The sequence below is a fragment of the Tupaia chinensis genome, unplaced genomic scaffold (assembly GCF_000334495.1).
Source record: "Tupaia chinensis unplaced genomic scaffold, TupChi_1.0 Scaffold000258_1, whole genome shotgun sequence".
In the NCBI taxonomy this organism is placed as follows: Eukaryota; Metazoa; Chordata; class Mammalia; order Scandentia; family Tupaiidae; genus Tupaia; species Tupaia belangeri.
In genome coordinates, this window is record NW_006159738.1 from 2,399,296 (window position 1) to 2,415,277 (window position 15,982).

At 43.2% G+C, this 15,982-nt stretch overlaps 1 protein-coding gene across 3 annotated transcripts in view; it reads left to right on the forward strand.

Annotated features, from left to right (window-relative positions):
- The window catches only part of ANAPC5 (anaphase promoting complex subunit 5), a 40,943-nt gene extending 28,081 nt beyond the window's left edge, over positions 1–12,862 (forward strand). For 2 of the 3 annotated variants that reach the window (XM_006149302.3, XM_006149303.3), the window contains exons 12-17: positions 6,129–6,203; positions 8,238–8,359; positions 8,766–8,873; positions 8,948–9,095; positions 11,967–12,129; positions 12,533–12,744. In XM_006149302.3, the coding sequence (XP_006149364.1) occupies positions 6,129–6,203; positions 8,238–8,359; positions 8,766–8,873; positions 8,948–9,095; positions 11,967–12,129; positions 12,533–12,744 (828 nt within the window). Of the gene's footprint in view, positions 1–6,128; positions 6,204–8,237; positions 8,360–8,765; positions 8,874–8,947; positions 9,096–11,966; positions 12,130–12,532 lie in introns of all 3 variants that reach the window. The other variant, XM_006149301.3, reaches the window with a different exon arrangement.
- The last annotated feature ends 3,120 nt before the right edge of the window (positions 12,863–15,982 follow it).

Here is a 15,982-nt window from a genome sequence, read left to right on the forward strand (position 1 = left end):
TGTTGTCCCATCCAGGCTTTTTCCTCTAATAAATCTGTGGGTTCCTGCATTTTGTTTGTTGAGTCTTGTCAATTAGTGAGTTTTTTTGTTTTATCTCTGAGTCTCTGTTATGTGGTGAATGTGCTGACTTTGCTAGTGTGAGTTAACTTTGGCCTGTAGCTTTAACAAGGGGTATGTAAGTAAAACTAACCTTAAACTAACTTAGTCTACATATGCTTCTAATGCTAATTTGGTTTATACTAACTTAATCTATATGTTAATTTTGACTTAAAAACAGACAGGTGGGGGAGTTTTAAATTTCCTGATCCTCTTGTCAGACTTAGGGAACCACATTCCTACAAGATCACTAATTGGCTTTATTGCAATGGTTGGGGGTGATGTTTTACCCTTACACGGTACAGTAATAACAGTAAAACTCACGGCAGAGAAATTGAATACCGGCCAGTTCAAGGACACAAGGGAGAGCTCGTAAACTGGCCTTGCCTCAGTTTCTTCCCAGTCCAGGCCTTGCCTTAGAATGGGAGGCAGCATCCTTACCAGCTTGTGTTGCCTGCATGGCCCCGTCAGCTATGTCTGGGATTTGAATCACTGTTGGCTGTGTACGAATGCAGCATCTTATCTGCCATGCCATTTTCTAGTCCTTTAAGTAGCCATGCAAACAAGGCAGTGGCTGGCTCTCACTCTGGGCTCCACTGCACCCTCAGCAGCAGCTTTCTGCCTGTACTTGGGCGGCACTCCCAAGCTTTCTGGGGGCACAGTGGCAAACCAGCTGGACTTGCTATTTGCTCTCCTCCGAGAAGGTTGCACACCCATCTCTCTTGTTTTCTCCTCTGTGTAGTACGGGAACCTCTTTAACATCACTTTTGACCCTCTCCTGCTGCAGTTAGTGGAGCATTTGCTAATGAGTGAGTCAGTGAACCTTCATTGTGGCCTTTGGTGTAAGGCTTGTGTGACTTTTTTCCCCAAATAACTTTACTGAGATGTCACTTACATGCCATACACTACACCCACTAAAGAGTATCAGGTGAGTGACTTTATGGTGGTCCTCCTGCTTCAGCCTCCCAGTAGGAGCTGGGATTACAAGCATGCACAGCCACACCTGGATCTCTTTTAGATTAGACAGTCTCCCTGTGTTACACCTCAAACTCAGGTCCTCCTGCTTCAGCCTTCCTGAGTTGCTAGGATTACAGGTGCACAAAGTTGTACCTGGTCTTTAGGCTGGACTGGGAATCAAACCCAGGCCTCCTTTTGGTCCCAACCCACATGCCATTGTGGCTACCCCCCACCTTGGCTTTTTGATGTCACTGTATAGTGACCCTAACATTATAGTATAATCAGTTCCCTTTAGGGACCAGCAAATGGCATAATAGTTACTTCCCTGGACGCCCACGTAGTTGACCGTGATTTGAGTCCTGGACCCAGTGGTGAAACCTCATGTTGGGCATGCATGCCCAAAATTCAGAGAGAAAAATGGAGAAGAGATTGCAGCATGGCAACCACCCCTGGTGGTGTGTGGTTTCTCGCTTTCTGTCTCTCTCTGTCTCTGTAGTGAGCATACATGCCCTATAGCAAAAATCTCTTTAAAAAAGAACTTTAGGACTGGCAGGTGGCATAGTGGTTGGGGTGCTGGACCCCCACATGGCCGACTATAGTTTGAGTCCCAGACCTGGCAGCTTGCTTTCTCACTTTTTTTCTCTCTTGCTCTGTCCCTCTCTGGTCAAATTAAAGTAAGTAAGTAAAGTTAAATAAACTAATTCTTTAAAAAAAATTTAAAAAATAAGAATAGTTTCCCTTTAGTTCTCTTTGAGTTATATAGCATAAGAATCATTAAATTCTTTTACTGGAATGGAAAACTACTTACAAAAATGTTGGTTTTGGCTCAATCCTTTAGCCTTTAAACTTTCTCCAAAGACATTTGTTGGATTCTGTGATTTTTCCTAGGGCTAAGACCCTGAAAAGTAACCATGTTCTTTGGATCTGCATTTGTATTTCCATCTTTATCTCCCTCTGTTCTCTGTACCTGTGTGAAAGGCTTCATTGTTTGGCCCCATTGGCCAGAATGTATCAGGAAGTCTTTCTTCTTCTTTTTACTTTAGAGACAGGGTCTCACTGTACTGGTTGTCCCAGGTAGCCTTGAACCTGTGATCCTCCTTCCTCAGCCTTTAAGTAGCTGGGAATACGGAAGCATCACACCTGGCGAGAAGGCTTTTTTTCTTTTTAGGTTTTCCAGTAGGGTGTGTGCACTCACTAGAGAGAAACAAAGAAGGAACGTGAGAGATCACTTCCTGGGGGGATGGCCATGCAGCAGTCCCTTCTCCTTCATTCTCCTCTAGGAGTTTTGGGCTTGCATGTGTGCACATGTGCCAGGTGTGATTTTCAAGCCGCTGGGCCTGAGACTCAGACTGCATTTGGCCATGTGGGAATTCAACACCTTAGGAAATTTTTTGATGCAAAACTAGAAGACAGTGGCCTCTATGTCACATCACTCCCTTTCCCCCGTTCTCTCAACCTGCCTCAGAATCACCTTTCTAGTTGTAGAATATCAACCATATGGGGACCAGCATGGCGTAATGGCTATGTCACTGGACTCCCATGTAGTCGACCACTGTTCAAGTCCCAGACCCAGTGGCTTGAACTCACAATGGCTGGGTGCATGTGCGTGCATGCCCAAAATCCGGAGAGAAGAATGGAGAAGGGATTACGACATGGTCATCCCCCTGGGGGGTGATTTCTTGCTTTCTCTGTCTCTCTCTGTCTTTCCGGCGAGTGCACACACCCTATAGCAAAAACCTCTCTAAAAAAAAAGAAAAGAATATCAACCATGTGGATATACTCGCTGGGCTGATGACTGTCACATTTCTAATTATACAGGTTAGACTCGCACCTGGAGGTTAAACTTGGCCAGGTGTGGAGAAGGCAGCTTTATTATGAGTCTTACCTTCTTTGTGTCTGCTTCTGACACTGATCTCCAAATAAATCAGATGCCACACTGTTGTTTTGTGGTGTGGCAGCCCTTGGGTGATCCTGAAAGGAGCTACGGGGCTCTGAGCTGCCATGTGAGTTTCCCTCTGCATCCCCAAGAGAGAAGAACACACTCTTTTTCCAAGATAGCCAGCCCCCTCTACTCTTCCCGTGTAATTCTGGTTCATCTTGTATCATTCTCTCAGCCTCGGGAGAATGTTTTGGAGTATACTAAAGGGTGTCCACTGCAGTCTACGTGGCCTTGAAGGTTTGGCAACTCGCCTGGATCTCTGTATGGTATCATGAAAGTAACTGGCAAGACTGGCCAGTTAAAATCCTAAGACTAGAAACAATAATCTTTTACTGGGGTCAACAGGTAGCATGGTGGTTAGAGGTGTTGGACTCCTGCATGATTGACTATGGTTCGAGTCCTGTACCTGTTGGCTTGCTTTCCTGCTTTCCCTCTCTCTCTTTCTGTCTTTGTCTGGTTGAGTTAAAAAATAATGATAATGGGGCCAGCAGTTGGCATAATGGCTATGTTGCTGGACTCCCATGTAGTCGACCGCGGTTTGAGTCCTGGACCCAGTGACTTTAACTCATGCCTGGCGTGTGTGCATGAGTGCCCAAGATCCCAAGAGGAGAATGGAGGAGGAGAAGGGATTGCGGCGTGGCCATCCCCCTGGGGGGGATTTCTTGCCTTGTATTTCTCTGTCTCTCTCTCTCTTTCTGGTGAGCGCACGCACTCTACAGCAAAAACCTCTACCAAAAAAGAAAAATAATTATAATGATAATGATAAGTAAAATTAAATAAAATAGTTCTTTTAAAAAATAATCTTTTACTATAACTCAATGTAATTTCCACTTACTTCAAATGAAAGTTTATCTGAGCTTCTGTATAGGCAGAAATTACGTTACCTGATGAAAGAATTAGGACAAATTGAACATCTGAGGTTGGAAAGATAAAGGTAAACCTCCCAACAATATAAAACTAAGAGCAGGGCCAGCAGGTGGCATGGCGGTTGAGGGTGCCAGACTCCAACCATGGTTCCAGTCCTGGACCTGGCAGCTTGCCTTCTTGCTTTCTCTCTCTCTCTGTCTCACTTGCTCACTTGTTCTGTTTCTCTCTGATCAAATTAAAATAAATAAATAAATTATGTTATATAAAATAATTTAGAAAAAAGACTAAGGAACCAGCAGGTGGCATGGTGGTTAAGGGTGCTGGACTCCCACATGGCCAACCATGGTTCGAGTCCCAGACCTTGCAGTTTGCTTTTTCACTTTCTCTCTCTCTCATCAAATTTAATAATAATAATAATAAAAAATAAAGTTGAACAAATAATTCTTTTTTTTTTTTTTTTGAGAGATTTTTGCTATAGAGCGCGTGCACTCTCCAGAAAGACAGAGACAGAAAGTGAGAAATCACCCCCCAGGGGGATGGCTATGCCGCAATCCCTTCTCTATTCTCTTCTCGGGATCTTGAGCATGCATGTACACACCCCCAGTGTGAGTTTAAGCCACTGGGTCCGGGACTCAAACCACAGTCGACTACATGGGAGTCCAGCAACGTAGCCATTACGTCAACTGCTGGTCCCAAACAAATAATTCTTAAAAACAAAACAAAGAAAGATCTAAATGCTTGTTCACAGAAAAAGCATTAATAAAGAAAATTAGGAAAACTTTTCATCTGAAAAATCAAATTTGAAATATTGAAATTCTGGTTTCACCAATCAGATGAACAAAGATGTTTAAAAAAGAATTCTTTAGTTACAAAAAATGAAAGTGAGCCAGTAGGTCCAGGAGTTGGACCGTGGTTGGCCGTGTGGGAGTCCAGTGCCTTCAGCCACTACACCACCTGCCAGCCCCCACCCAATATATTTTAAAGCGACAGGTCTGGGATTTTAACTGCAGTTAACTACGTGGGCGTCCAGCGATGTAACTATTATGCCATCTGCTGGTCTTTAATTTACCTTTTTTAAAAAGTAATTATTTAATTAAATTAATTTATTTATTTGACCAGAGAGAGAGAGAGTGAGAAAGCAAACCATTAGGTCTTGAACCACCGTCAACCATGTGAGAGTCCAGTGCCCTAACCACCATGCCACTGCTGGCCCCCAATTTTTAAAATAGAAAAAATTAGAAACAACCAAAATACCAAGACTAGGAGGTTATTTTGATATACCATAATTTACTTACCTAATAAAATATTGTGGTGATATAGTTTTGTATTGACACTGGAAAGATTCATTCAAAAAATATTCATTAACTACTATTGGGTTGTCAGAAAACGCGTGACACATTTTTACATAGAAAAACATGGAAAAAAATGAGTCATGACTTTTCTGACAAGCCAATACTACTAATATATTTATTACCATGGGGTAAACAGTTTTATGAATAACTTACAAAGATAGCATATATAACTTTCTCAGAATATTTGTATGTTTTATGCTAATGTGTATAACAGAAGCTTAAAAGGAGAGACATCAAAACATTAGCCATAATTATCTTTGGCAGAATTAAAAGTAATTTGTTGGGGCTGGCAGGTGGCGTGGTGGTTAAGGTGTTGGACTCCCACATACATGGCGGACCACAATTCGAGTCTCGGACCTGGTGACTTGCTCTCTCACTTTCTCTCTCTTTCCTTCTCTTGTCATATTAACTAATTTAATATGACAAATTAAATAATTTTTTAAAAAAGCAATGTCTTTTTTTACATATATTTTATAGGTTTTTTTCTAGAATAGTCATATCTTACATCTATAATTTTTAAAATTTTAAAATAATGAAGAAAAATTATTAGAACCTCAAGAAAATATCACTTTGAGGCCAGTACCACTTTGTGGTGGTTAAGGTGCCAACTCCCACATAGCCAACCACAGTTTTGAGGGTCCCAAACCTAGCAGCTTTCTTTCTCTTTCTCCTCCTCCTCTCTCTGGTGAGCACATGTACCCTGTAGCAAATTAAAATAATAGTAAGATTAAATTAATAATGATTTCTTTGAAAAAATAAAAGAAAATATATTACATTGAAATTTGACGGTCTCTCCCAGTGTCTTCCAGGCTGCTGTATCATGAGTAGGTGAATCGTGTCAACTTCCTGTGTGTGGTGCAGCAGGTGTGGTGGTCTCAACACAGGTTGTGTAATCAATCGGCATCTTTCTATTTTAGGGCTGTTTCGCTGCAGCTTCTGAAGTGTTAAAACACTTGAAAGAACGATTTCCACCTAATAGTCAGCATGCCCAGGTAAGCTGCCTTTTGTGGGCATTAGATTTATTTCCGAAAGAAGCTTTTTTACTCTTAATTTAAAGCAGAAGGGCTGGCTGGTGGTGTGATGGTTAAGGTGGCTGGATCCTACATGCCCAGCCACTTGGTTTGAGTCTTGGACTGGCGGCTCAAATAAACATGCTGGGTGCGTGTACGTGCATGCTCAAAACCCTGAAGGAGAAATAGAAGAGAAGGGATTGTGGCATGACGGTCCCCATTATGGGATACTTTCTCTCTTTCTTTCTCTTTCTGTGTCTCTCTGGTAAGTCCTCTAATAAATGAATTAAAAAAATAAAAAGCAAAGCAGAATATTTTACAGTCTGTCCTTAGAAAAATAATATTGAGCTAAAAAGAAAATTGTCATAGGATGCATACAGTATATTACTTACTTATGCATGGTTTAGAAACATACTAGTTCATACTGTATATTGTTATATATAAGGATAAGTATATACACTGTAAAGTATAAAAACATTGGGACCGAGGCCAGCAGGAAGTGGTGTAGTGGTTAAGAGCGCTAGACTCCTGCATGGCCTACCGTGGTTTGAGTCCTGGACCTGGCAACTTGCTTTCTCACTTTCTTCTTCTCTCTCTCTCTTTCTCCCCTCTTTCCCCTCTCTCATCAAATTAAAATAAATAAGTAAAGTTAAATAAAATAATTCTTTAAAAAAAAAAAAAAACATGGAGACCAGCAGATGGCATAGTGGTTATGTCGCTGGACTCTCACATAGTTAACCATGATTCGAGTCTCGGATCCAGTGGCTTAAACTCACACCAAACTTGTGTGTATGTGTGCCCAAGATCCTGAGAGGAGACTGGAGGAAAAGGGATTGTGGTGTGGCCATTCCCCCTGGGGGGTGTTTTCTCCCTTTCTGTCTCCATCTCTGGCAAGCACATGTGCCCTAGCAAAAATCTCTCAAAAACAAAAAAAGAAGTATAAAAAACACGAATGGTAATGATAAACCCGTATCAGGGCTTGCTTTGCAAAGAGAGAGAGGGAATTAGAATTTGCTAAGGACTTCAGTACTATCTAGCAATATCTGAAGCAAATGAAGCAAAAAGTTGGCAACATTGCTGATTGGCATACCTATATTTGTGTTTTATTCTCTGTGCTTTTCATGTACTTGAAATATTTAAAATTTATTTTTAAATCTCAAAAGAATGTGTGAATTTGGGGCCAGCGAGTGGTGTGATGGTTAATGCACTGGACTCCCACATGTCTGACCATGGTTTGAATCCCAGATCTGGTGACTTGCTTTCTCATCTTTCCTCTGGCTTTCTCTCTGTTGCTCTCTGGTAGTCACACATGCTCTATAGCAAACTTAAACTAATAATAATAAATACAATAACTTTTTTGCCTTTAGGGCGCATGTGCTGGGGGGTACAGTGTTAGGGGAGAACAGAGACTGAGAGGGAAAGTGAGAAATCATCCCTCAGTGGGGATGGCCATACCACACTCCCTTCTCCATTCTCCCGGGACCTTTAGCACATGCACCTGGTGTGAGGTTCAAGCCACCGGGTCTGAGAGTCAAACCATGGTCAGCCATGTGGGAGTTCAGTGATGTAACCACTATGCCACTTGCTGGCCCCCCAGTAAAATAATTTTTGAAAAAAGGATGTGTGAATCGTAAGGATACTTGGCAAGCAAATCAAAATATCTTTTTTTTTTTTGGAGGATTTTTGCTATAGGGCGCTTGCGCTCGCCAGACAGACAGAGAGAGACAGAGAGACAGAAAGCGAGAAATCACCCCCCAGGGGGGATGGTCACGCCACAATCCCTTCTCATCCATTCTCCTTTCGGGATCTTGGGCACGCATGCACACGCGCCCAGCATTAGTTTTAAGCCACCGGGTCCAGGACGCGAACCACGGTCGACTACATGGGAGTCCAGTGACATAGCCATCACACTAACTGCTGGTTCCCGTAAATCAAAATATCTTTATCTCCTCACTAAACAATAAGGTGAACATGAACTGTTTTATACTTAATCATTGCTTTTTTTTTTCTTATTAGTTATGGATGCTGTGTGATCAAAAAATACAGTTTGATAGAGCAATGAACGATGGCAAATATCATTTGGCTGATTCACTTGTTACAGGAATTACAGCTCTTAATAGCATAGAGGGTGTATATAGGTAAGAAACTTTACAACCTCAGAATGAAATAAATTTCAAATGGCTTTATTTTCATTTCTTTTTTGTGTGCATTAATTGATTTACTTTAGCATAGGAAAAACCATTTTTTCTATTTATTACAGGAAATGTGAAAATACCAATAAGCAAAATGGAGAAAATAAGTATCACTCAGATAATCACTAACATTCTGATATCTGTCATTCTAGACTTTTTTCTTGCATGCATATGTACATGTGAACATTTGCACACACATTTTTTTCTTGTAACAAATCAGGCACAGTTCTTTCGCTTGGGAGGTTTACAGTCTAACTGAGGAAATAGGGATTCTCACTCCCAAAGTGACTGTAGTTAAAACACTTGAAACACATGCACATAACCACTTTTGTTTGTTTTGATTCTGTTTCAGAAAAGCAGTTGTACTACAAGCTCAGAACCAAATGTCAGAGGCACATAGGCTTTTACAGAAGCTGTTGCTTCATTGCCAGAAATTGAAGAATACCGAAATGGTGATCAGGTAAGGGTCTCTCGTGCGTCTCATGGAGATGTGCTGGTGGCTGTTCTCATCCCGTGCTTTCCTCTTGCGGTCAGCGTCCTGCTGTCGGTGGCAGAACTGTACTGGCGATCTTCCTCCCCCACCATCGCGCTGCCCGTGCTCCTGCAGGCTCTGGCTCTCTCCAAGGAGTACCGGCTACAGTACTTGGCCTCCGAAACAGTGCTGAACTTGGCTTTTGCCCAGGTAAGCTGATCTCTGTTTTTACAGCTCATATGCGTGCTCAAGAACTGGTGAGTCTGTTACTATTTCTTGGAGTTGAAAAGGACAATAATGAGCTTTTACTTGCTATCTTTAAAGTCTGGAAAAGCAGTCTCCTCGTGCGAGTCCTCCAAGGGAAGACTTTGGAGGCTCGAGCTGTGTGTGTGGTGACAAGCTGATTCCTCCCAGGGGCACTGGCTTTCCCAAGCCGTGTGTTTATTATTCCAGGGGACTCGGTGCCTCAGTGAGGACACCACATCATACTATGATTATTTGGCACAGAGGGATGCTCAACTTAGTAACAGGGTGTGTGAATAAAGAAATGAGGAAGTTAGTTTCATCAAGGCTTTAGAAATCAAAGTATATTTTATGTTGGTTTTCTTCCTCCCCCAGTGAAGTCTAGGAAAGAAGGGATTCTCTATATTTTAGGCTATGTGTCCTGGTACCTAGCAGGACATACACATCATAGGCTTTCAGTAAATGTTATTGAATGCGTGGATCAATCGTGAAAGCACAAGTTCTCCAAACTGACTATACATTAGAATTATTGAGAAGACTTAAGAAGTATCTTCTTTCCTGACTTTGCCTGGGACCTGAGTTAGGATCTCTAGAGCCCAGGAATCTTTTCCTGTTCTTTGATGTCATTATCTAGGAATTTTTTTTCTTATCAGATTCCCCAATGACTCTTTTTTCTTAAGATAAAATTTACCATTTTAGCATTTTTTTCTTTAGAGCTTCTTGCTTTAGGGCCCATGTGGTCACCAGAGAGAGACAGAGAGAGTAAGAAATCACCCCCCAGGGGGGATAGCCACACTGCAATCCCTTCTCCTCCATTCTCCTCCCAGGATCTTGGGCACGCACGCACACGCCTAGCATGAGTTTCAAGCTACCAGGTCCCGGACTGGAACAGCAGTCGGCTATGTGGGAGTCCAGCAATGTAACTGCTACACCATCTGCTGACCATCCCCATTTTAGTATTTTAAAGTGTACAGAGTAGTGGTTTTGATAATATTCACAGTATTTTATAACCATCACTACTGCCGATTCTCAGAGTATTTTTATTACACAAAAAGGGAACTTTATACTCCAGCAGTCACTCCCCCCTACCACCAGCAGCCCCCAATGCTCTCTCTCTGTGGGTTTACTATTCTGGATATTTCACATAAATGGAACCAGGTAACACTCGGGTGTGGCCTTATGTGACTGGCTTCTTTCATGTAGCATAGTTTTCAAGTTTCATCTGTGTTGTAGCATATAGCATGTATTAGCTTCATTTATTTTTTCTTTTTTTATCCTTTTTTTTTTTTTTTTTGCACCACAAGGCATATGCACTTGTCAAAGAGGGAGAGGGGTAGGAGAAGGTGCCTGGTGTGATTTTTCAAGCAGCTGTGGAATTGGCCATGTCCAGCACCTTAACCATGTCCCCTGCTGCTCCTCCACCAACAGTGAATTTTTTTTTTTTTTTTTTTTTTTTTTTGTTTTAAGGAATGTGTGCTCACCAGAGAGACTGAAAGAAAAAAAAAAAAAAAAAAATCACCCCCAGGGGGTATGGCCACACTGCAATCTCTTCTCCTCCATTCTCCTTCAGGATCTTGGGCATGCATGCACATGCACCGAGCACCCAGCATGATTTTTAAGCTGCTTAGTCCGAGACTTGAACTGTGGATAACTACCTGGGAGTCCAGCAATGTAACCATCCCGCCATCTGCTGGTCCACTTACAATGATTCTTATACAGCTAGATCAGACCTTCAGAATCAGCAGTCTAAAGAATATCAATACTGAATCTTTTCATAAAAACAGAAACCTTTCTGTAGTGTGCACAACAGCTCCCTACTATGTCTGTAGTCTGAGATCAGTCTGTCACACGTCATGTTTTCTGGGAGCGTTGTGCCCCTTATGGTGTATGGTACATGCCAGGAAAAAGAAAGCCAACGGTAGTAATTTAGAGACCAGCAGATGATGTAATGGTTACGTTGCTGGACTCCCACATGGCTGACCATGGTTCAAGTTCTGGACTTGGTAGCTTCAAACTCAGGCTGGGCACATATGCATGCCCAGAATCCTGAGAGTCCTGAGAGAAGAATGGAGGGGAAGAGATTGCAGTGTAGCCATCCCCCTGGGCGGTGACCTCTCACTCTCTGTCTCTCCAGTGAGCACTTGTGACCTATAGCAAAAAATGTCTCTCTAAAAAAAAAAAAAAAGGAATAGAGAGAATACCCAGGAGACCAGGAGATGTTGTAGTGGTTATATTTATTGCTGGACTCCCACATGGTCGACTGCAGTTCTAGTCCTGGACCTGGTGGCTTGAAACTCATGCCACACGCATGTGCATGCACACCCAAAATTCTGAGAGAAGAATGGAGGAAAAGGGATTGTGGCATGGCCATTCCGTTAGGGGGTGATTTCTTCTTGCTTTTTGTGTCTCTGGCAAGTGCATGTACCCTATAGCCTATAGCAAGAATCTTTCAAAAAAAAAGAGAAGAGGGACCAGCAGTTAGAGTAATGGCTATGTCGCTGGACTCCCACGTAGTCGACCGCGGTTCGCGTCCCGGACCTGGTGGCTTAAAACTCACGCCGGGCGCGTGTGTGTGCGTGCCCAAGATCCCGAAAGGAGAATGAAGGAGAAGGGATTGCGGCATGACCATCCCCCCTGAGGGGGGGTTCTCGCTTTCTGTCTCTCTTTCTCTCTCTGTCTGTCTGGTGAGCGCACGCGCCCTATAGCAAAAACCTCTCCAAAAAAAGAAATTAAAAAAAAAAAGAGAGAGAGAAGAGAAGAAAATAGCCAGAAATGAAGCCCTTCCTGGTAGTGGGTGCTGATGTGGGTTTGTACAGTGCCACGGTGTTTCTTTTTCAGCTCATCCTTGGAATCCCAGAACAGGCCTTAAGTCTTCTCCACATGGCCATTGAACCCATCTTGGCGGATGGGGCTATTCTAGACAAAGGCCGCGCCATGTTCTTAGTGGCCAAGTGCCAGGTGGCTTCAGCAGCTTCCTATGATCCACTGAAGAAAGCAGAAGGTAGGATTCTGTATGAAGATTGCTGGGCAGTACTATTCCAGGAAGCTTCTAAGTTTAGGGTCCAGAAGAAGAAAAGACATTAAATTTGGGACAGTGTAAGTTCTGAGTGTCCATGAATGTATGTTAACATTTCATGCAGCATTTTAAGTGCTTCCACATGTATGCTTGGCTGAAGGCTGAGGGCAGTGAAGGGTTATTTTAACCTCACCAAGCCAGGTGCCAGACTAGAAATCAGGACCCTTTTTCAGCCTCAACCTAGTGTTTTTACCTCCTCTCTCAAAAGAATGGGGAAAATAAAAGTATCTCATACGTGTTAAATAAATAAAGCTAGATACCAGGTTTGGGAAACAACTTGTACAGTGTTAAGTTAAATGTGTGCGGTGTTTTCCCTCCTTTCTGTCAGCTCTGGAGGCCGCCATTGAGAACCTCAATGAAGCCAAAAACTATTTTGCAAAGGTTGACTGCAAAGAGAGAATCCGGGACGTCGTTTACTTTCAGGCCAGACTCTACCACACCCTGGGGAAGACCCAGGAGAGGAACCGGTGTGCGATGCTCTTCCGGCAGCTGCAGCAGGAGCTGCCCTCTCACGGGGTGCCCTTGATAAACCACCTCTAGTGAAGACTTCCCTGCTGGGCCTCCGTGGATATGAGATCTTGGACTTGTTCCTCCCCCTCCTTCCTTGTAAATGATGTCTGTAACATCCTGTCAATAAACTGCATTCTTACTGGTCTTATTTTGTTGAAAGTAGTACATACTTGTTTTATTCCCCCTTTAGTCTCCTTTTGGTAGTGGCAAAGGATACCAACTTTTTGTTAATAAATGGCCGTTTTGCTAACAAGTTAGTTCAAGTGTCTAAGATGATGATCTTTGTGCGCCAGAGTGCAAGTACCTTGATTAGATATTGTGCGTGTTCCATCACCGTGTGGATTCGTTTAACATGTACTCTCAGACGAGAGCTCTTTTGGGAATCGGTAGTCCTTCCAGAGAGGTCAGTGCAGGTTTTTATGATGCTTAGATTTTCCATCTGAAGCTTCCCTGCATTTCTGGGCTGACCCAGGGTATGTTTTCCTAGTGGGGCTTACAGGCATGTGTCAGCCCCTGAGTGAATGTTAAGAAGGGAAAGTTTGGGGTCAGCAGGTAGTGTGGTTAAGGCAGCCAGATTCTCACATGATCAACTACGGTTCAAGTCCCACACCTGGTGCTTGAAAATCACGCTGTGTGCATGTGTGTGTGTGCCCAAAATCCAGAGAAGAGAATGGAAGAGAAGGGACTGTGGTATGGCCATCCTCCATAGGGGGTGATTTCCCTCTTTCTTTCTCACTGTCTCTGTCTCCTCTCCAGTGAGCACATGTGCTCTATAGCAAAACTCTAAAAGAAAGGAAAATTTTTTTTCTTGTTTTTGGATATTTCAATCACATTCTGAGTGCTGGATTTGAACTGTGATTGCCACGTGGGACCCAGCTTTTCTTGAATAGCATATTCTGTTTTGTTTTGAGAATTATTTAGCTATAGGGTATGTGTACTCACCAGAGACAGAGAGAGAGAGAAACAGAAAGTGAAAAATCACCCCCCAGGAGGGATGGCCGTGCCGCAATCCCTTCTCTCCCATTCTCCTCTCAGGATTTTGCACATGTGCCTGGCGTCAGTTTCAAGCTGCCAGATCTGGGACTTGAACTGTGGTTGGCCATGTGGGAGTCCAGTGACGTAGCCATTATACCATCTGCTGGTCCTCACAGCACATTATGTTTGTACCACAAACCCACCTTGATATCATTTTTGATCAATGTATTTGTTTCTTAATTGCTGTAGGGTAATTAATGCCTGAGAGAGACAGAGGGAGAGGGAGAAATCACACCAGTGGGATGTGGTCACACCACAATCCCTTTTCCATTTTTCCCTCCTTTTGGGATTTTGGGCAGGCATACACATGCAGCCAGCATGCTTCTCAAGCCACTGGGCCTGGGACTTGAACCATGCAGTCTGCCATGTGGGATCTAGCTAACACCCACTTAGCAAGCCATGAGACCAGCCCCAATCAATGTATTCAGAGTAAGATCCTTCCAATTTAAGAAGTGACCTTGGACCAGCCCATAGCTGGTAGTTAAGGCAGCTAGAATGCACATGACCGACTGCACGGTTCAAGTCCCAACTTGGTGGCTTGAGAAGCACTCCAGACATGTGCATGAGCATGCCCAAAATCTCAAAAGGAGGGGGAATTGGAAGAGAGAGGTTTGGAGCATGACCACACCCCACCAGGGCATGCTTTATCACTTTTTCTCTGGAGAGCACATGTGCCCTCTAGCAAAAAAAGAAAAAAAGTGACCTTAACCACTGCCCCGGCAGAAGGTCTAAGAAGTGGCCAGCTTGCTCGGTCTTGTTCAGACCCACAGGTACTTATGTGAAACCAGAAATCATCAAATTCAAGGACTAGCTGTGGCATGCGTGGGGCCCAGTGCAAACTATAAATGTGAGGCCTCTACTAAAAATAATTAAGAATTTTGGGGCCAGCAAGTGGCGTGGTAGTTAAGGACACTGGACTCCCACATGGCCACCCATGGTTCAAGTCCCAGATCTGGCGGCTTCCTTTCTCACCCCCCCCCTTACTCTGTCTCTCTCTGGTCAAATTAAAACTAACTAAATAAATAAAGTTAAATTTTAAAAAATTCTAAAAAAAAATAATAATTAAGAATTTCAAAACAGTATCAACAGAATCTTAAAGTCCTGGCCCCCCAAGCACAGAGCCTCCACAGTTTGCACTGCCCTGAAGCCAGCCTGCCTGGTGCTGCTCGCAGTGTGTCTACTCGGGCAGGGAGGCAGATCCTGAGTCCAAAGCTAATGGAAGGCCACTGCCGTCTGTGACTGAGAGTGTTGTCTCAGATCCATTTCCAGGAAGGAAAAGTGCGTTCAGTGGAAAGTGACCCCCCAATCTCGGAAATACCTGATAACTGCTAACTGGCTTTTCCTGGTGGAGCATTTGCTGGGGGAAGGAAGATCAGTAATTTTATAATGGTGTAATTATGGGTGGTTTAATATAGGGGTGTAAGAACTGATCATCTGGTTAAATGTAGAAAGAGGTGAAGAGGGAATTGAAACGTAGCCAGTGGGCATTCTGGCATGTTTCAGAAACACTCAGGATGTGTCCTGAAAAGGGGAAGAAAAGGAAGATGTCTGACCAGATCGGCATGGTGAGAATAGGTGCTTCACCCAGCAGGTTTAGCATGTTCCCGGGCCTGAGGTGGATAGGAACAACACTTACAGAATGCTCTGTTGTAAGGTTTTCTCTCTCTCACTCACTCTCTTTTTTAAAGAATTATTTATTTTGGGGACCAGCAGGTGGCATGATGGTTAAAGGCACTGGATTCCCACATGGCCAACTGTAGTTTGAGTCCCAGACCTGGTGGCTTGCTTTCTCACTCTCTCTCTTCTGTCCCTCTCTGGTCTAACTGAAATAAACAAATAAATACATTAATAAATGAAGTTAAATGAAAAAAATTTTTTAAAAAAAGATTTATTTTGGGGACCAGCAGGTAGCATGGTGGTTAGGATGCTGAACACTCCCACATGGCCAACCACGGTTCGAGTCCTGGACCTGGTTGCTTGCTTTCTCACTTTCCCTCTCTCTCTATGTCTCTCTCTGGTCAAAAAAAAGAATAAATAAAAGTAAATAGTTTTTTTTTTAACATTTATTTATTCATTTCTTCCTTCATTTTAATTTGACCAGAGAGAGACATAGAGAGAGAGGGAAAGTGAGAGAAAGCAAGCCACCAGGTCCAGGACTCAAACCATGGTCAGCGTTGTGGGAGTGTCCAGCATCTTAGCCACCACGCCACCTGCTGATCCCAGAATTAAATAG